Raw genomic sequence first — 16530 nt, 5'->3', positions numbered from 1 at the left:
AAAATGGTATGTGAAAAAAGTACGTTTGAATGCCCAGTGGTAATATACAATAATAGATTTTTTCCCGATATCCTGATATATTTAAAATAATTATCTGTTAACCGATACTGATAAATTTGTTCTCCTATGTTTCTCCTATGCAGAAATGCTAATCTATTAAACTATAAAACAATAGCTAAAAACTACTAAACATTAAAGCTATTTTTAAATAAGAGTACATTTTAAAGTTATAAATAAAATTAGTCTCTTTTTTTATTTTTCTTTTAAGAGTGATGCATTTGACTTTGAAATTGATAACTGATCTAAAATATTTACAGCTTATTTCAATAAATTATTGAAATTTTTTATTTTTTTATATATATATTTTTTAATTTATGGAAACTATATATTCTAACCTTTTAAGACACGTGACTTGTGATTAGTGTGAAATCAGCTACCGATTTATTGAGAAAATAACTATTGTACAGTGACACTACTACTACTCACCAACAAAATAATTTCAAATAGTCCTGCGTATTGAATATTCCTAATACTTTAAAGTGTCATATTCTGTATATCTCTTAAAGAAGTAGCTCATTACCCAGCCCTCCCTTTTCATTTCCACTGAATAATAGATGAATTCAGTGAGATTAGCCTGTGTCCCAGAGGTGCTGCAGGGGGATTTACTCATTGCAGGGGGCTCAAACGTCCTCTACTGCAGAGAGCCTCCTTAATTAGACCGTTGGCTTTTTATGTATAATCCACACCTCTTTCCCTTCTTTCATCCATCCACCCGTGCGTTGAAGAGGGGAAAAAACACCACATTTCTCTATTTCTGAGCTGATGGGTCATTTTTGTTGCAGCGAGTGCAGGAAAGCTCGTTGTTATGTTATTGTTTGGATTGTTGCTAAGACAGCAGCGTGTGCATCCCATTTGTCAGTCTCTTTCTCTTTTTTTTCAAATGACCTCGCCACCCTGTGCTCTGCCGGTGGAATGTGTTCGTCTGGATCGAATCAAGGCCTGAACGCGCTCGGGGGCCCTGCCGGCCAACTCCGAGTCAGTCGAGGGGACTGCAGGAGCAGCTGGCTTCTGCTACCTATAAATATCCTACAGTAGATTCCTGCGGTCCCACAGCCTTTTGGGCCGCTCACTCCCGGGCTTAGCATTCTGATGGTGTGGTGGTGTTGAGACAAGGGTCGGGCTAAATGTTTGGGACACGCCAAATACCAGACAAGCCTTTAGATTCCTGTTTATTAAGACTGCAGGGATACGTAACAACCTGCTGGTCTGACAGCATCCGTATTTGAAAACGGGGTTAAACTTTGAGCGAAAAAGGAAAAAAGGGATGAATTATGGGTAGTCACATGCAACAGGTGGACCCGCTGATCCCACACAAAGACATTTGAGTCATCAGGTTTTTTTTTTTTTTTTTTTTTTTTTTACACAAGCCCTGCTGAGATGAATGCGTCTGCTCTCTCAATTGTTGTAAACAAAAATAGCTTCCAAACAAGTGTTTTACAGTGGTTGTGGAGCAGTTAAGCACACGTGACACTTTTATTTCATTTCATTCAATCAAAAATGTTGTTAAACACTATCACAGTCTATCAGTGATGCATATTTTAAGTAGGTTTTATTGTTCTAATTTCAGCTTTCATTTTAATTTCAGTCGCTTATTAATTTTAGTAGGCTATGCCAACTAAAATTTACTCATGTTAGTTGACATAACTTTTTTTTTGTAATTTTTGTTGTTAATGGTGCTATTTAATTTCTATATTCATAGCAGATTTGAATGTTTACACTCAGCTTTTTTCTTTACTTTGAATCTTGAGTACACATTATGTTTTATATTTATTTATTTTCAATTTAGTATTTTTAGTAATTAAATACAGAACTGCAGTGTTCTAATAAAAATCTTGCCACCTTGCACTTTTATCCTAATGCGTAACCTTTCTGGATATAACTTTGACATAATTTTTGTGAAAAATTGAATCCAGTTAAAAAAAAATCTTATTTTTTTTTCTCATCCCTGTCTTTTTCAGCTATTTTGAATCCCAAGAACCCAAAGGAACCACCCAAATCCTTCAGCTTCGACTACTCGTACTGGTCTCACACCTCAGTAAGTCTCATTTTCTCTGTCTATTTCCTGCTCTTTCTACTTTTTTCCGCTGAGCTGGCTCAGTGTACAAAAAATGTGCATGTGGTCAGATTTACAGCTGTAATTAATCACCCCCTAAAATAAAGTCTGTATTAACCTGTTTCGTGCTCTTTTCTTATTTTTTTTTTTCTGCTAGCCGGATGACCCCAGCTTTGCGTCACAAAGCCTGGTGTACAATGACATCGGGAAGGAGATGTTGCAGCATGCTTTTGAAGGATATAACGTCTGTATTTTTGCCTACGGCCAGACTGGAGCTGGCAAGTCTTACACCATGATGGGAAAGCAAGAGGAAGGACAGGAAGGCATTATTCCTCAGGTATGTATGTAATATCACGGCATACGTATCACCTTAATGGATCCAAAGTAGAAGAGCACAGTAGCGACCGAGATGTTTCTGATCTCAAAGCAGACATTGCCAGAAGACATTAAGACATTAGCACTCTGTCTAGCACGTCCGGCAGGGGTAGAGTTATTTGTGCTCTGTATCGATCGCTCTCTCTCTCCTCCCTAATGTGCTCTTTTTGTCTCCCTCCCAGCTCTGTGAAGAACTGTTTGAGAAAATCAATGACAATAACAATGAGGAGATCTCGTACTCGGTGGAGGTGAGCAACAAACATGACTCCTCGGCCCTTTCCCCTGACTCACTTCACACGCTTGAAATGCTGTTTTTGTTGTGTTACCACACTTCTTACTTGATTTGTTTGTTCAGAGCCTACTCGAGTGTTCAGTAATTGAGCATGATATATATCTCATTTCTATGTGTTAATTGTAGGTGGCTTATATGGAGATATACTGTGAGCGGGTGAGGGACCTGCTAAACCCTAAGAATAAAGGGAACCTGCGTGTCAGGGAACATCCTCTACTTGGGCCGTATGTTGAAGACCTCTCAAAACTGGCCGTCACCTCTTACACAGACATCGCTGACCTCATGGATGCTGGTAACAAAGCCAGGTGAGAGAGAAGAAAACTCGTTTTTCTTGTTTTTTTTTCCCCACTTTGGATGCTGCTGTTGAAGGATAGTGGTAAGATGTTTTGTCAAGAGGGAAATGGAAAAGTGTTATGTTTCGTCCAGTGATACTGTGACTGATAGTCATGTGTAAATGTGACTCCTGGGAAGGAGTAACACGCTTCTAATCCTCCCGTGCTGATTCCCAGGGTTTATTTGTGGAGAATGTGACGCGTAAAGCCTTTTTCTCTCGAGAGCATCCCACCCAATGCCATTTCCGCCACATGAGCTGTGTTGATGTCTTATTCCTGCACTTACTAGCACTTTCCAGGATTACTCTCTCACAGTCTGATGAGTGCTCTGTGAACTTCCAAAGCAGCCTTTCAGCCTTTTTCAGGCCAATAAAGAGATTATTCGTTGATAAAGAGAAATGGACAGACTTGAATTAGTATGTAATATCATATCAATGAATTTATATAGTTTTTTTGTGTTATGATTCTAATTTTGCTAATTTATAAAATTTATTGTGTGTACTTTTAATGCAAGATGGACAATAGAAGATTTTTCTCAATTCCAACTTTAACTATAATGATATGTAATGCATATTTCCATTCATTTATTAAGATATTTTTTTCACAAAAAAATTCTCACAAATTTACTTTGACATCAGTTTCATTTATATTATATTTGATTTCTCTTATTCTTCACAAAATTACTTTCAGCATTAACCCCAAATAAACCCCCTAGTTTTATAGTATGCAGCTTTACACACGTTAAAAAAAAGGTCAAGAAATGTAAAATACTATTATTATGAAATATGCATTGTATATAATTATACTTTTTTTTTTTTTTTTTTTTTTACTCAAATAATTATATGTATGTTATACACATGACGCTCATTTTTCTCTTTGTATCTGCAGAACTGTTGCCGCCACCAACATGAATGAGACGAGCAGCCGCTCTCATGCAGTTTTCACCATCGTTTTTACCCAAAGGAAGTATGACAGCGAGACAGACCTGTCCACAGAGAAGGTTAGATATTTTACACCCATCCACAGCCATTGACAACTTCACAGAGCTCGGATTCTTCCTGCAGCTCAAAGTCAGCAAATCCTGTACCGAGTAAAAAGGAAAACGGAGCGAAAGAGACCCGTCCCACTCATCCTGTGTTTGTGGGGCTCATTGTGTAAGCACTGTGGACACAAAGAGCGCTCTATGAGGTCCACAGGCACAATGGCTATTGTACAGAGCTACTACATTAGATTCACTACACAGGTCTCGCCTCAGCCCTCGCTCTAATATTACTCATCCAGTTTGGCAGCGGTATCGCTGGCCAAAACTCAAGCACAGAAAAATGAAAAGATAACCCAAGCATCCTTTAGCACAATTAGTTGTGCATGCATGCTCCACTGATTTTACAAGTGCCCTAAAATGACTGGATGATTGAATTATTCAGTTAAACTAGGACTTCTTTCTGAATCAGTTTGACTGAATCAACAGAACAATTCATTTGAACGAGTCACTATATCAGAGATAGCTACAGTATACGATTCTGTTGCTAATAGACACATGGGAAACTAAGGACTCCCACGTACATAGTATGCCGCACTGAAGATACTTTGTTTGTGTCTTATTTTAGTATGTGATGATCAGTCTGAAAGTATCTCTGCTGTCTGGTTTTAGGTCAGCAAAATCAGCCTGGTGGATCTGGCAGGAAGTGAGCGTGCTGACTCAACAGGGGCAAAAGGAACCAGACTGAAGGTACAGACTAATTTTACAGCCTCTCTAGAACTCCACCAACACCTGCCATATGTAAAAGTGACTGCACTCTCCCTCTCGCGCTGCAAATATTCTGGGAATGTGACATGCATAAAACATAAAACACTCAAAACAAAAATATGCATCACAGCTATTTCGATTTCTTTAATGGTTTGTTTGTCTTAATTGCAAACGAATTTAAGGCGGAAATGTGTGAAATTTCATGCGATCATAAAACTCACCGTTCACCTGTTTGTGCTTCTTAGGAGGGAGCAAACATCAATAAATCTCTAACTACGCTAGGAAAGGTTATTTCAGCTCTAGCTGAGGTGGTGAGTATTGTTCAATACCTGTCTCTCTCTCTCTGCCTGTTTGCCTGCATGTCTTCAGTACTATAACTCTGTGTGCTGTCTGTCTCTCTCCTGGCAAATGCTTCCCTTCCCAGGATAACTGTACCAGCAAGGTAATCTTTCCCAGTGTACGGTCACTAACCACTGAACCGTCTCTATCTAAACCTATACACCTTTATCCATGTAACCTTTTGTCTTAATAGTGTGTCTTACTCTAGTATTGATGTCTCATACATCAAGTCATTTCCTGTACCCCCTTCATTATTACAGCAGTAGCTGTTTTTAAGTGCTATATTCCAACATGCTTCACTGGCTGTTTTGAAACAGAGCAAGAAGAAAAAGAAGACAGACTTCATTCCTTACCGAGACTCAGTGTTGACATGGCTGCTAAGAGAGAATTTAGGTATGGGCTAAGATCCATAATGATTATTAATGATTGTATTTACTATGTTGCAGGTATCATTAACAAACATTAAAATATTTAACTGGATTATTTCAAAATAATTAACAGTTCTCTATGTAATATAATTGAACTCATATAATTAGTTCACCCACTTCATTATTTAAAACAAAAATATTAATTTAAAATTTGTTTAATATTTTCTTTTCTTTTTTTTTAGCTTGACAGACCCAATCCTTACACAAAGAGAACCAATAGCTATTAAATGAAAGTATTGCATAAGTGAACCATTTTTAAAATGAGCTTTAACATTTTAAAAGAAAACACTTGTGCTTTTTTTAATGGTCTGTGGAAGGTGCATCCTTTAAACCCATTGGCCTGTCTTAGATCAATACTCCAGTCGACACAAACTGCATTGCTTGGTGTTTCTAATTGTTTGCGTAATTATTTTTGTTCACCAGGAGGGAACTCAAGGACAGCTATGGTGGCTGCTCTGAGTCCTGCTGACATTAACTATGATGAAACTCTCAGCACACTCCGGTAAGAATTCACATCCTACTCCCACTTCCCGTTAAACGGCGTGTTTTCCATTCTTAGATGGTCTTGACTGCGATATGGGGACTCTTGTGATATCCGTGGCTGTTTGGATCATTGTCATTGTTTGCTCATTCACAGATACGCCGATAGAGCCAAGCAGATCAAGTGCAATGCAGTTATCAACGAGGACCCCAACGCCAAACTGGTGCGGGAGCTGAAGGACGAGGTGACACGTCTGAAGGACCTGCTCCGTGCCCAGGGCCTTGGGGACATTCTAGACAGTAAGTCAAGGCACAGCGCCCCCCAATGGCTGCTTCTGTACATTCCCAATTGCCAGGCACATAGGAGGTCACAAGTGGCAAATTCTTCAGCTCTGATCTAATGCTGCAGTCTCGCCCAGTCTGCGTTGTCTTCATGTTGTTCCTTCTACGTCTTCATTTAATCATTTCATCAACATGCGATGGAGATTAGGGATATGATGATTAGAAATTACAATACTGTTTTCTAAAATTCAAGTCCAGGAGTGTTTCCATCTCATGTTCGTCTTCACAATATTCTGTCTAGTCAGATCTAACTGCCTCTGTCAGTCATTCCTCTACTAGTCCTCTCAACTCTGACCTTCTCCTGTTCTTCCTGCTTCCCTTCAGTCGAGCCAATGGGGGATGATTACCTTGGAAGTGGAAGCAAATGTGTGTATACGCTTGACGGGGCAGCATCCTCTCGCTCTTCCCTTTTGTTACCAGTAGCTTATTCATTGCTTCTGGAACACAAATGTGTCGGCTTTGCATGCCTCAGTTTTTGTTTGTTTTTACTGCAAGGAATCCCAGACATACAACAGATGAATATGCAATGGATTGGATGGGTTAGAATGCCACTGGCAGGCTTTATGCTTGCTCTTATCCTAATTTGATTGACTGTCTGGCATGGTGCAGTCTTAATGGCAGGCTTTTTTCCAAATAAGCCCAACCCTATGCTACAGCACGATAGATCAGATAGACTGCATCTGGAAGTGCTTAAAGGGATAGTTCACCCCAAAATGAACGTTTTTAGTGTCATAAAATTATTGTGAAGCCCAAGAATGTCCAAGCTCAGTTCCACACAGGGAAAGGTCATTTATGAACAAATGGATCTGAAATAAAAGAAGTCAGTATGACATTCTGCCGAAATGTTGATTTTTATATAACAAAAATATTGATATACACAGTATGCATTGTAAAAACTAATGGTATTTTAATAATTTAATATTAATCTGTTTTCAAAGTAATATATATTGAATGTGTCCCTTTATCTCATGTGGTTTTCACCTTGTTTTAATCTAAATGTATTAAGGTTTATGCTTAAAACCAATAGAATAACAAAAATACAAAGAATATTAGTGAATAATACCTTACATGTAATCTACTGTATGACATTCTGCTGAATGTCAAAGCTGAAGTTTTTATGATTTGGAGTGACGTGGGTAAATACATGATAACAAGATGTTAATTTTTAGGTCAACTATCCCTTTAATATTGTATCTCCTTTAATCCTGTTGTATTTAGCTGTTTTTTGTCCTTTATTGTAAACTTCTTCTTATTTTCTTCCTATTGAGGTTTCATTATGTCATTTAACTGTTCATTGCAGGTCACGATATTAACGATGTTAAAACAATGATCTATCGGAGAAAAGGTGCATGTTTTTATCATCTTACAATGGCAGATTAGCAGTTAGAGTAGTAGTGTAAGAATACATAGCTGCTCTATTAGCTATCCTCTTCCTTCCCTGTTCTTCGTATGCTCTTACGCAAGCCCGGTGTACCTCTTTTCAAAAGCTGCAGAACCGAATCAGTGCTCAGGCGACAGTTTGGTTTTCTATCTGTCTGGGAGTTCTTGATACGCGCAGAGAGATGAACGCACACTGTGCTTTCTACCACTGTAACCATATGGCGCTGGGAAAGTGAACATTTTGAGCGAAATGCTTGCCATGGTCTGTGTGCTAGCGGCCTCAATCACATCATCTAAACGCATGAACAGTAATATAATGCAGTGCTGTTATGCCGCCATGTTGGCCTAGTTGCTTGAAGAGAGTCTTTTCAGATAAATGAAGTGGGGAAAAATCCAATAGAGTGAATATGCAGCAAAAAAGCTCGACTGAAATGCGATAAAGCTCCCTTGGAGAGGTTTTGTAAGTACAGTCCCCACCTAGTCACCGTAGCTCTACCAAAACATGTTTTGAAGAGCTTTGTGGCAGCCAAACATTGACTGCATCATGATTTTAAGAGCGATGTGTCGCGTGGAAAAGATGTTTTCTAGCTTATATCTGCAGCATGTTATCATACTGCTCTTCCAGCTTCCCAAGCCTCCCTCTCCTGGTTTGTGACCTTTATGCAATCCCTTCTCTCCCTATCTCTTCTCTCACATCTGAGAAGTGATGTCAGTTTTCACCCAGGTCAGAATCAAGTCACATTTAAAAGAGCTTGTTTAATCGACCACACTCTTTGCAGGTCACATTTTGTTGAATATTACATAATTGACTAAATACAATGCGCATTAAACAACTGATGCCATTTATTGTCATAATGCTTAAAATAAATACTTCAAAGGACCTGTCTTTAAATAGTAAACAATCTACTTTTACATTTAACAATTTTTCCAAAAAGTGACTTACAAATGAGGTCAATAGAATCAATCAAAACAATAAAAACCCAACAGTGTGACAAGTCCTGTTTAATTAATGATTTTAATAATCATAATAAAGATTTTTTTTAAGAAGTTGGTTTTAGAGGGTCGTGTTTTTTTTGTCTTAAATGAGAATTTAGAAAACGAGTAGAATAGGAAGAATTGAGTGCTAGTGTTAGGATCAATTCTTTTTATCTTTTTGCTTGTTTGTATTTTAATAATATAATAGAATGTTTTTTTTAACAGAATAGTCAATATATTATAGATTATTGATTAATTGTATAAAATATTAACATTCAGATATAAAAAAAAATAATTCAGTGTTTTCAAAATGACAGTTTTAAAAATGCCTTAGACTGTATGAAGACTTAATTTCTGAATTGGATTAAAAATCAACATGAAACTGCATCAAAATTTATTTCCATAATCTGGTGCATTTCCAAATGAAATATAATACTGAACAAGACAAAAATGAATGATAAATGTTGAATTTAAGTGTATTTGTAATGTTCAATCCCCCCTCCTATTTGTTAATTTAAGCTTTATTTGGTAAAGGTTTACAACTAAAGAATTAATAGTGGAACAAGACAAAATTAAATTGCTGTTAAATTCCAGATACATCCCATGTAACATGTCTTTAATAGCTGGTTTTAAATAGGACAGAATAGAATTTTGAAAGTAATGGTGGTAGAAAGTTGTGTATATATAGAAGGACCTGAGGTGAAAACTGTATCTGACTCTCTGACTGCCGTTTTTGTTGTAATCCTTTGACGTGAACTGTGTGTCTTACATTGGTCTTTCCTCCTCTTTGTCCTTTTTCTTCCTTTTCTTTCTTTCTTTCTTTCTGTATTCTCTCACATTTCTGTCTCCACCACTTTCGCTTCCTCCTCCTTGCGTCGCCTGTCTCTCCTCTGTGGCTCAGACCTGAAAGATATACACAACAATAAGCATAGATACTTGCTTGCCTCAGAGAACCAACGGCCTGGCCATTTCTCCACAGCACCTATGGGCTGCCTGACAGCCTCTCCGTCCTCAGGCTCTCTGTGCAGCCAGGCAGGGCTCCAGTCCGTCTCGAGCATCCAGGAGCGCATCATGTCCACGCCAGGCGGAGAAGAGGCCATCGAGAGGCTGAAGGTACACAGACAAGCATTTTCCAAACAAAAGAGTCAAGGGCTTAAGTGAATAACCATTTCCGGGCATCACAGAGGTTTCCTCTTCCTCTTGAATTAATTAAAACTAATTAGCTAACAGTGCGTAATAAGATAATAGAGGTGCTTCAGGCACCTGCTGACCTTTTGCATTCAAAATGTTCTACTCCTAATGATTTGCATGTTCTCATACATATGTATTTAAAAGAAGTCCGGCTTTCCCACCCACCAGTGGCTTGATGCCATTCACTGAGACTCTCTGCAAATGAGTGAGATAGTAAAGGAGGAAAAGAGAGAGAAAAAGTAGACGTGGCTAGAGCTTCCAGGCATTAGTTTCCATGGTTACGGCAAGTGGCTCGAACCAGTGACGTCAACCTCCGACGCAGTTCGGCAGAAAATCAGACAGAAATAGACCTGGTCTGTTGTATCAACCGAAAATATGCACGTATAATAAAAAGTGAGAGCATCATTGACCTCAGTCAGTAACATAATTAGAAGTCAGTTTGTCCTGTGTGATTCACACACAAACCAGTCACTACGTGTCATCTGTGTTCCCTTTATACAATCCATTTCTTACTGGTCAACAGTTTGGAATAATTACATAAAATATTGTGAAATATTATAATGAGTTCTGAAGGATAGAGTAATGCTGAAAACAAATTTAATGGATGCTGAAAACTAGCTATGCCATCAGTGGAATAAATAGCATATTTCAAATATAAGAAAAACATTTTCTAATATACAATTGACCGGTAGTGTATACACAGCATTGGGGAGTAATTACATAATTACACAATAAGTGTTACTGAGAGAATATGTAATTAAATGAGTTGTTTTTTCTCACACTTACAGATTTGATTGATTTCTTTCATAAATTGCAAAAAAGAGAAAAATCTAAAAAGTTTCAGGAGTCTAGGACACATGTGACTCTTTAATTTTCTGTTTGGGTTTACCTAAGTGCTTTATTTTTAAAGATTTTTTATTTTTATTCTTATTTTTTCAAGTGTCAGTGTTTGCTATTTCCCATGCAAATATTTGATTCCAAAATCATTAATTTAAAATTATTAACATTTGACTTTTTTTAAATGTAGAAAAATACTCAAAGTAATTGAATGTAATCAGTTACCTTACTTTAATATAGTAATTCAAATATTTATACTACTTAAATTTTAAATAGTAGCCAACGTAACCTTCCCAACACTATACACGGATCTAATATAATGGTAATCCAGTCTCCCTAGTCCTCTGTAGTTATCTGGGTTTGTCAGAAGGATCGGCTCACAGGTTACTTTCTACATGAACAGATGGCAGGGGTGTTAACCCTTTAGGAAGGATCTAGAGGGAGCTTCCTGTTCCTCAGGCCAGATGGTTCTTGGTCTTCCTCCTGGCCAAGGACAATAAGGGCCAAACACAAGGAAAATGAGCGTTTGGCGTCCCGTATTTAACTGTGTTTACTGCTCTTGACCCCACGTCAGCCATTTGTCCCATTGCGCACAGACTTATTGCCTGGTTTTGCCCCTTTAGCAATAGGTCCTGGAAATTTATGGCCTTTCAACATCTTGTAAATGACTTTGCATATAGCAAAATGTGCTTTGATACTGAGAGCAGAATAAGCCTCTTTGTATTATGCACAGGTCAGGCAGGTCACAGGCAAGTGTGTGGAAATGGCACCATATCAGCATATTACAGTGATTTCTTAAGGAATGCATGAAAATGTTTTAAAATACTTTAACACCAAAAACGTTTTTTAAATTGTAATGTCACTGTATGTTTTTTAAAATCAAATAAATAAACATTGGTTATAAAAAAGGACGTTTTAGGTCTTGTTTTATACATCACGGCATATATTACCTTTGAAATATCTCCCTTTGTGTGCTGTCCTGTAGGAGTCAGAGAAGATCATAGCCGAGCTGAATGAGACCTGGGAGGAGAAGCTGAGGAAGACTGAGGCCATCCGTATGGAGAGGTCAGTGAGGGTTTAGGTGCCATCTGGCACCCTTCCTATTGTCTCTGAGCCCATACCCATCATGCCCGTGAGGACTGTCTGCTATGTGTCCGCGTGCTCAGCTGGTGCCAGTCTGTACCAGACTTAAGCAGCTGTCAAATGGCACATAACACACTGACCTCAACACTAACATGAACATTCAAATATTCAATAAATATTTTCCAGATATCTTTAGTGCTAACTTCTAAGGTGTTGAATGTAATGTTATTCAGAATGGGCCTGATGTTTTTCTTCCCTCCTCTCAGAGAGGCGCTGCTGGCAGAGATGGGAGTGGCCATACGGGAAGATGGGGGAACCCTAGGTGTCTTCTCTCCTAAAAAGGTACAACACATGTAAACTCATCTTCATCATTAATCACCATTAGTGTCTGCACCAGTCACCTCCTTTTCATGTCTGGGCCTGTCTTTCCTCGTATTTCATCATACATCATTCTTCTTCCTTTCCTTTTTTTTTTTTCTTTTATCTTTTTGTTTTGCTCGCCTCTTGCTATGGAATCCTATTAGTTTGGTCCTGATAGACCAACATCATTGTCTATTGAGGACTTTAGTGTTTATTCTTCTAATCAGGTTTGTAGAATTTAAGTTTATTTTTCCCATTTGCATTTTTAAATTCCTATAAAAAAAGTGAACAATTAAATAAAAATAGAGTTTGTGTAGTAAACCATAGTTGTGTATTACTAAATACTAGTTCCCACATCATACTCAATTTAATTTTATGCACAGATGAATGCACATCATCATCAGTGTGGTATAAATTTGCATTCAAAAACGAATGGCTCTCATGAGTCTAAACAATCTGTTCATTTAAAAAACAGGACAAGGAGTTTTTGCCTTTTGGAATTATTAGTTAAATCCGTTTTAACTTATTTAAATGACTGGATGTTATCACTTTGTTTGACTTTTTAGTATTCTGTCCTGAAACACATCAACAAGTCCTCTCTTCCCTGTTAATTTCTTTTATTTTCCTACTTATTCATGCTTTCAGTCGGTTTCTCTCCTCTTTTTCTGACATCTCTCTGTCATTTTGACTGTCATATAGCTTTACATTGAAAGGCCCTGTGAAGTCTATACTGACTTTAATGGGGTGTTTTCACCTAAAAAGGTTGGTATAGTAGTAGATTATGATGTACATTAGTTTGTAGTTATTTACTTGATAGAGGTTAATGTAGTGCGTTATCAGCTTTTGTAGAATCCACATTTAATGCCTTCCCTGTGAGTCATTATGAATAATTGAAATGGCATTTAACCTCAGTATTTCAGTTTTTAATCAGCCCGTGAATGTAAATGTAGTTTTAGTGACATTATTCACTTTTGTTTGACTTGTCTAACATTACCATTGACCCTGCTTCGCTGCAGACCCCTCACCTGGTGAACCTGAACGAGGATCCTTTGATGTCAGAATGTTTGCTTTATTATATTAAAGATGGAATAACAAGGTATGCAAGGGCTTACAGTTCTTTAATGTGGATGTTAGAGTATCCCTGCCTTAATTAAAAAAAAAAAAAAAAAAATGTCTTTGTTTTGACAGGGTGGGCCAGGCAGATGCAGAAAGAAGACAGGATATCGTTCTAAGCGGAGCGCACATCAAAGAGGAGCACTGTATCTTCCGCAGTGAAAGAAATGCCAACGGAGACGGTTAGAGCTCCCTTACAACCGTTCAGTTCACATGTCAGCTGTTAAACACACTTTTAAATCAGACGAGATCAGTTCAGTGCAAATTAACAGACTTTTTACTCGCATCTTACATCTTGCGTTAGGCTTCACATTCTGCTGGTGGTAGTGAATTGTCTTCTGTCTCTGCAGTGATTGTCACGTTGGAGCCATGTGAGGGATCTGAAACGTATGTGAACGGAAAACGTGTGACTTCTGCAGTCCAACTGCGCTCAGGTGACTCACTGACAGCTGTCTGCACATTTCAGTTCTGGTTTAATCTTGTTGATCATATTCATAAGCAATAGAACTGTTTGTCTTATAGATTACTGATTGCAGATATTGCATTAATGTGGTAACAAATGCCAGTTTGCAGCATTTAAGCAGTGTAATACACTTTAGCTGACACTAGAATCCTTGCACAATAATGTTCAAAATGTATATTTTTAGGCTATTAAATTGGTCATACCTGTTTATTCCCCAGGTAACCGCATTATCATGGGAAAGAACCACGTGTTCCGGTTTAACCACCCTGAGCAGGCTCGCGCTGAACGTGAGAAGACCCCTACAGCAGAGACCCCTGTAGAGCCAGTAGACTGGACCTTCGCCCAAAGAGAACTGCTGGAGAAACAGGGCATTGACATGAAACAAGAGATGGAGAAAAGGTAACTAAATATCATCAGATTTTATTAAATGACAGCTCCAGGTTCAGCATATGCTTTTATAAAAAATACACATGTTTAGCAAGTGATAGTAAACGTTCCCACTAGTTTCTGGTTAATGTATGCAAATGGAACTGTGCATTTGATGATAATTTATTGTCTTTATAAGTAGCTTACTGTAAAATATAATTTCTTTTCAAATTAAGGATGTCAGTTATTTTTTGTTCTAATTAACATAATACCTTATATTCTGTCAGAGCTTAACTTAACTGTTATTCAAACTCACAAAGGCAAGTGTGGATTCCAGCTAATACATAGTATAGGGCTGGCTAGCCAACCAAAGCCAGGGCCACCCGGCAGCTACAGAAGACAAAATCTACATTTTGCAAAGTTTAAGCTCTTGGTATGGAATGTGAGCAAATATGAATTGGATTATTGTAAGAAGGATTTTTAGGATTATGTTGCGGAAAGGAAATGCAGTGAGTGTAAGAAAGAGCAGCTTTTTGATGCAGTGGTCTCGCACTGTATTATATCAGGCTTACAGAAATGGAGATCCTGTACAAAAAAGAGAAGGAAGAAGCCGACCAGCTGCTTGAGCAACAGAGACTGGTAAGGCTGAATCCCTTTGATAATTCTTGTTTCTTCTGTTTTTTATCAGAGGACCTGTTTTCGTTTGTTCTTACAAATTAGACTGAGGGGAGAGATGTGCTTTTCGATGAACGGAGTAAAACCGGGCCGCTAGTTTTCTACTTGCTCTGCTGAAGTCCAACCAGCACTAATTCTGCACTCTTAGCTCTGACAACTTGAGACTTTTGTGTGTGTGTGTATGTGTGTGAGAGCGAAATACTTCTCCCAGTGCATGGCTGAACCTCTTTGCATGGTAACTGAATCCACTCTGTCTGGATTGAGATAGCAGATGGCCCATTGCTGATATGGACTGATTTACATATTCAGTTTGATACAGCAAGAATTAGCGAGAATTTCTTATTCAAATTTTCATTCTTTTCTCATAGATTTGAGATGTAACTTTGCAAAACAGCATCAGCAGAAAAATACCAATTCGGCTTTTAATTAGTGATGCGTTTTTATGCAATCCATTGTTGTGTAAGGCATTGGTTTGCCATGTACCAATTAGAGACTCCATGAAATAATAATGGGAATTTTTTTTTTTTTTTTTTTTTAGATATGACAGTATGTTTTATAGCTGTGATTTAACTTAAAATATTTTATTAAATGTTTTAATGGCATTGTTTAAACAAAAAAGCTGATCTGAAATAAAATTAAATATCACTCTTCAGATTTAACTTTTTATGTGATATTTGCTTTATTGTAGGAAATAAAGATTTCAGTAAAAGTAAAAATATACGTATATTTTTTAGGCAATATATATTTTTTTTAAATATTAGTAGTTGCCACATACGAACCTGTTGTTTAATTTAGCAAATATGTAGTCCTCATTATATGACACTATTTTTTCACACAGTATAAATGTTTTTGCAAATATTTATTTAAAAAAAGACTTTCTCGGAAATCATTTTATTTAGATGGCTTTTACCTCATAAAGTTGACATCAAGCTCTGTTGCCCATTAAAAAATTTTCATGGGGTCTTTAAATTAAATTGGAGATTTTTTTTCTTTGGTTTATTCTGTATGCTACTTTTGCATGGTTTGTTTTTGTAGCATGTTTAACAGATTAATTTACAGGGTACTTAGTACCTCATTTAGTGTTTGTTGCTGAGCAGTGTTGTTAAGCTGGTCAAGCTTGAGTCAGCATTTGATTTACTCAAATAGATTTTGTTGAGTTTGTTGGTTTTCTCAATGCAATTGCTGATATTTCCAATGCATTGTTGCCATAACCCAAGATTTCTGCTGTAGTTGATGAAGGCTAGTGACAATGTGGTTTCTCATTGACATCTGTAGCCTTGAGTTTTAAACATCTGTGTCTGGCCAGGTACAAAGGGCATGCTATAACACAGCTATCCATGCTGGGGGTCTTAATCAATGATGACAAGCTCTCCAATGCTCCGATGGTCTCATTCATATAATCTCATACACAGAACGACACAGATATCGTACACTGCACTGATTACACAACCTACGATTAAATGGTCACCAGCTGTCTCTTTTGTTATTTGATTGTGTTTTTTTTTTTGTATTGTCCTTGTTTTACTTGACCTGGAAAATGAGAAACTGCATTTTCTCTCAACTAACCTCTTAACTGTAGTGGATGAAATCGATGCTTTTAACCTCCTCAGAGCCTGTCCTTTCTCTTTTTTTCTTCTCT

At 37.5% G+C, this 16530-nt stretch overlaps 1 protein-coding gene across 14 annotated transcripts in view; it reads left to right on the top strand.

Moving 5' to 3' along the window:
* The window catches only part of kif1b (kinesin family member 1B), a 63027-nt gene that overhangs the window by 17079 nt on the left and 29418 nt on the right, over window positions 1-16530 (top strand). For 4 of the 14 annotated variants that reach the window (XM_043224251.1, XM_043224246.1, XM_043224250.1 and 1 more), the window contains exons 3-21: window positions 2019-2095; window positions 2271-2450; window positions 2671-2736; window positions 2907-3085; window positions 4001-4112; window positions 4764-4841; window positions 5105-5170; window positions 5284-5301; window positions 5516-5591; window positions 6050-6128; window positions 6264-6406; window positions 9783-9916; window positions 11817-11896; window positions 12181-12256; window positions 13291-13370; window positions 13463-13569; window positions 13738-13821; window positions 14069-14249; window positions 14783-14855. In XM_043224251.1, coding sequence (XP_043080186.1) covers window positions 2019-2095; window positions 2271-2450; window positions 2671-2736; window positions 2907-3085; window positions 4001-4112; window positions 4764-4841; window positions 5105-5170; window positions 5284-5301; window positions 5516-5591; window positions 6050-6128; window positions 6264-6406; window positions 9783-9916; window positions 11817-11896; window positions 12181-12256; window positions 13291-13370; window positions 13463-13569; window positions 13738-13821; window positions 14069-14249; window positions 14783-14855 — 1889 coding nt within the window. Of the gene's footprint in view, window positions 1-2018; window positions 2096-2270; window positions 2451-2670; window positions 2737-2906; window positions 3086-4000; window positions 4113-4763; window positions 4842-5104; window positions 5171-5283; window positions 5302-5515; window positions 5592-6049; window positions 6129-6263; window positions 6407-6772; window positions 6815-9704; window positions 9917-11816; window positions 11897-12180; window positions 12257-13290; window positions 13371-13462; window positions 13570-13737; window positions 13822-14068; window positions 14250-14782; window positions 14856-16530 lie in introns of all 14 variants that reach the window. The other 10 variants (XM_043224245.1, XM_043224239.1, XM_043224237.1 and 7 more) reach the window with 6 other exon arrangements.

The sequence above is a fragment of the Puntigrus tetrazona genome, chromosome 23 (assembly GCF_018831695.1).
Source record: "Puntigrus tetrazona isolate hp1 chromosome 23, ASM1883169v1, whole genome shotgun sequence".
In the NCBI taxonomy this organism is placed as follows: domain Eukaryota; kingdom Metazoa; phylum Chordata; class Actinopteri; order Cypriniformes; family Cyprinidae; genus Puntigrus; species Puntigrus tetrazona.
Note: the sequence above shows the minus strand (reverse complement) of the source record. Positions and strands in the feature narration are given on the sequence as shown.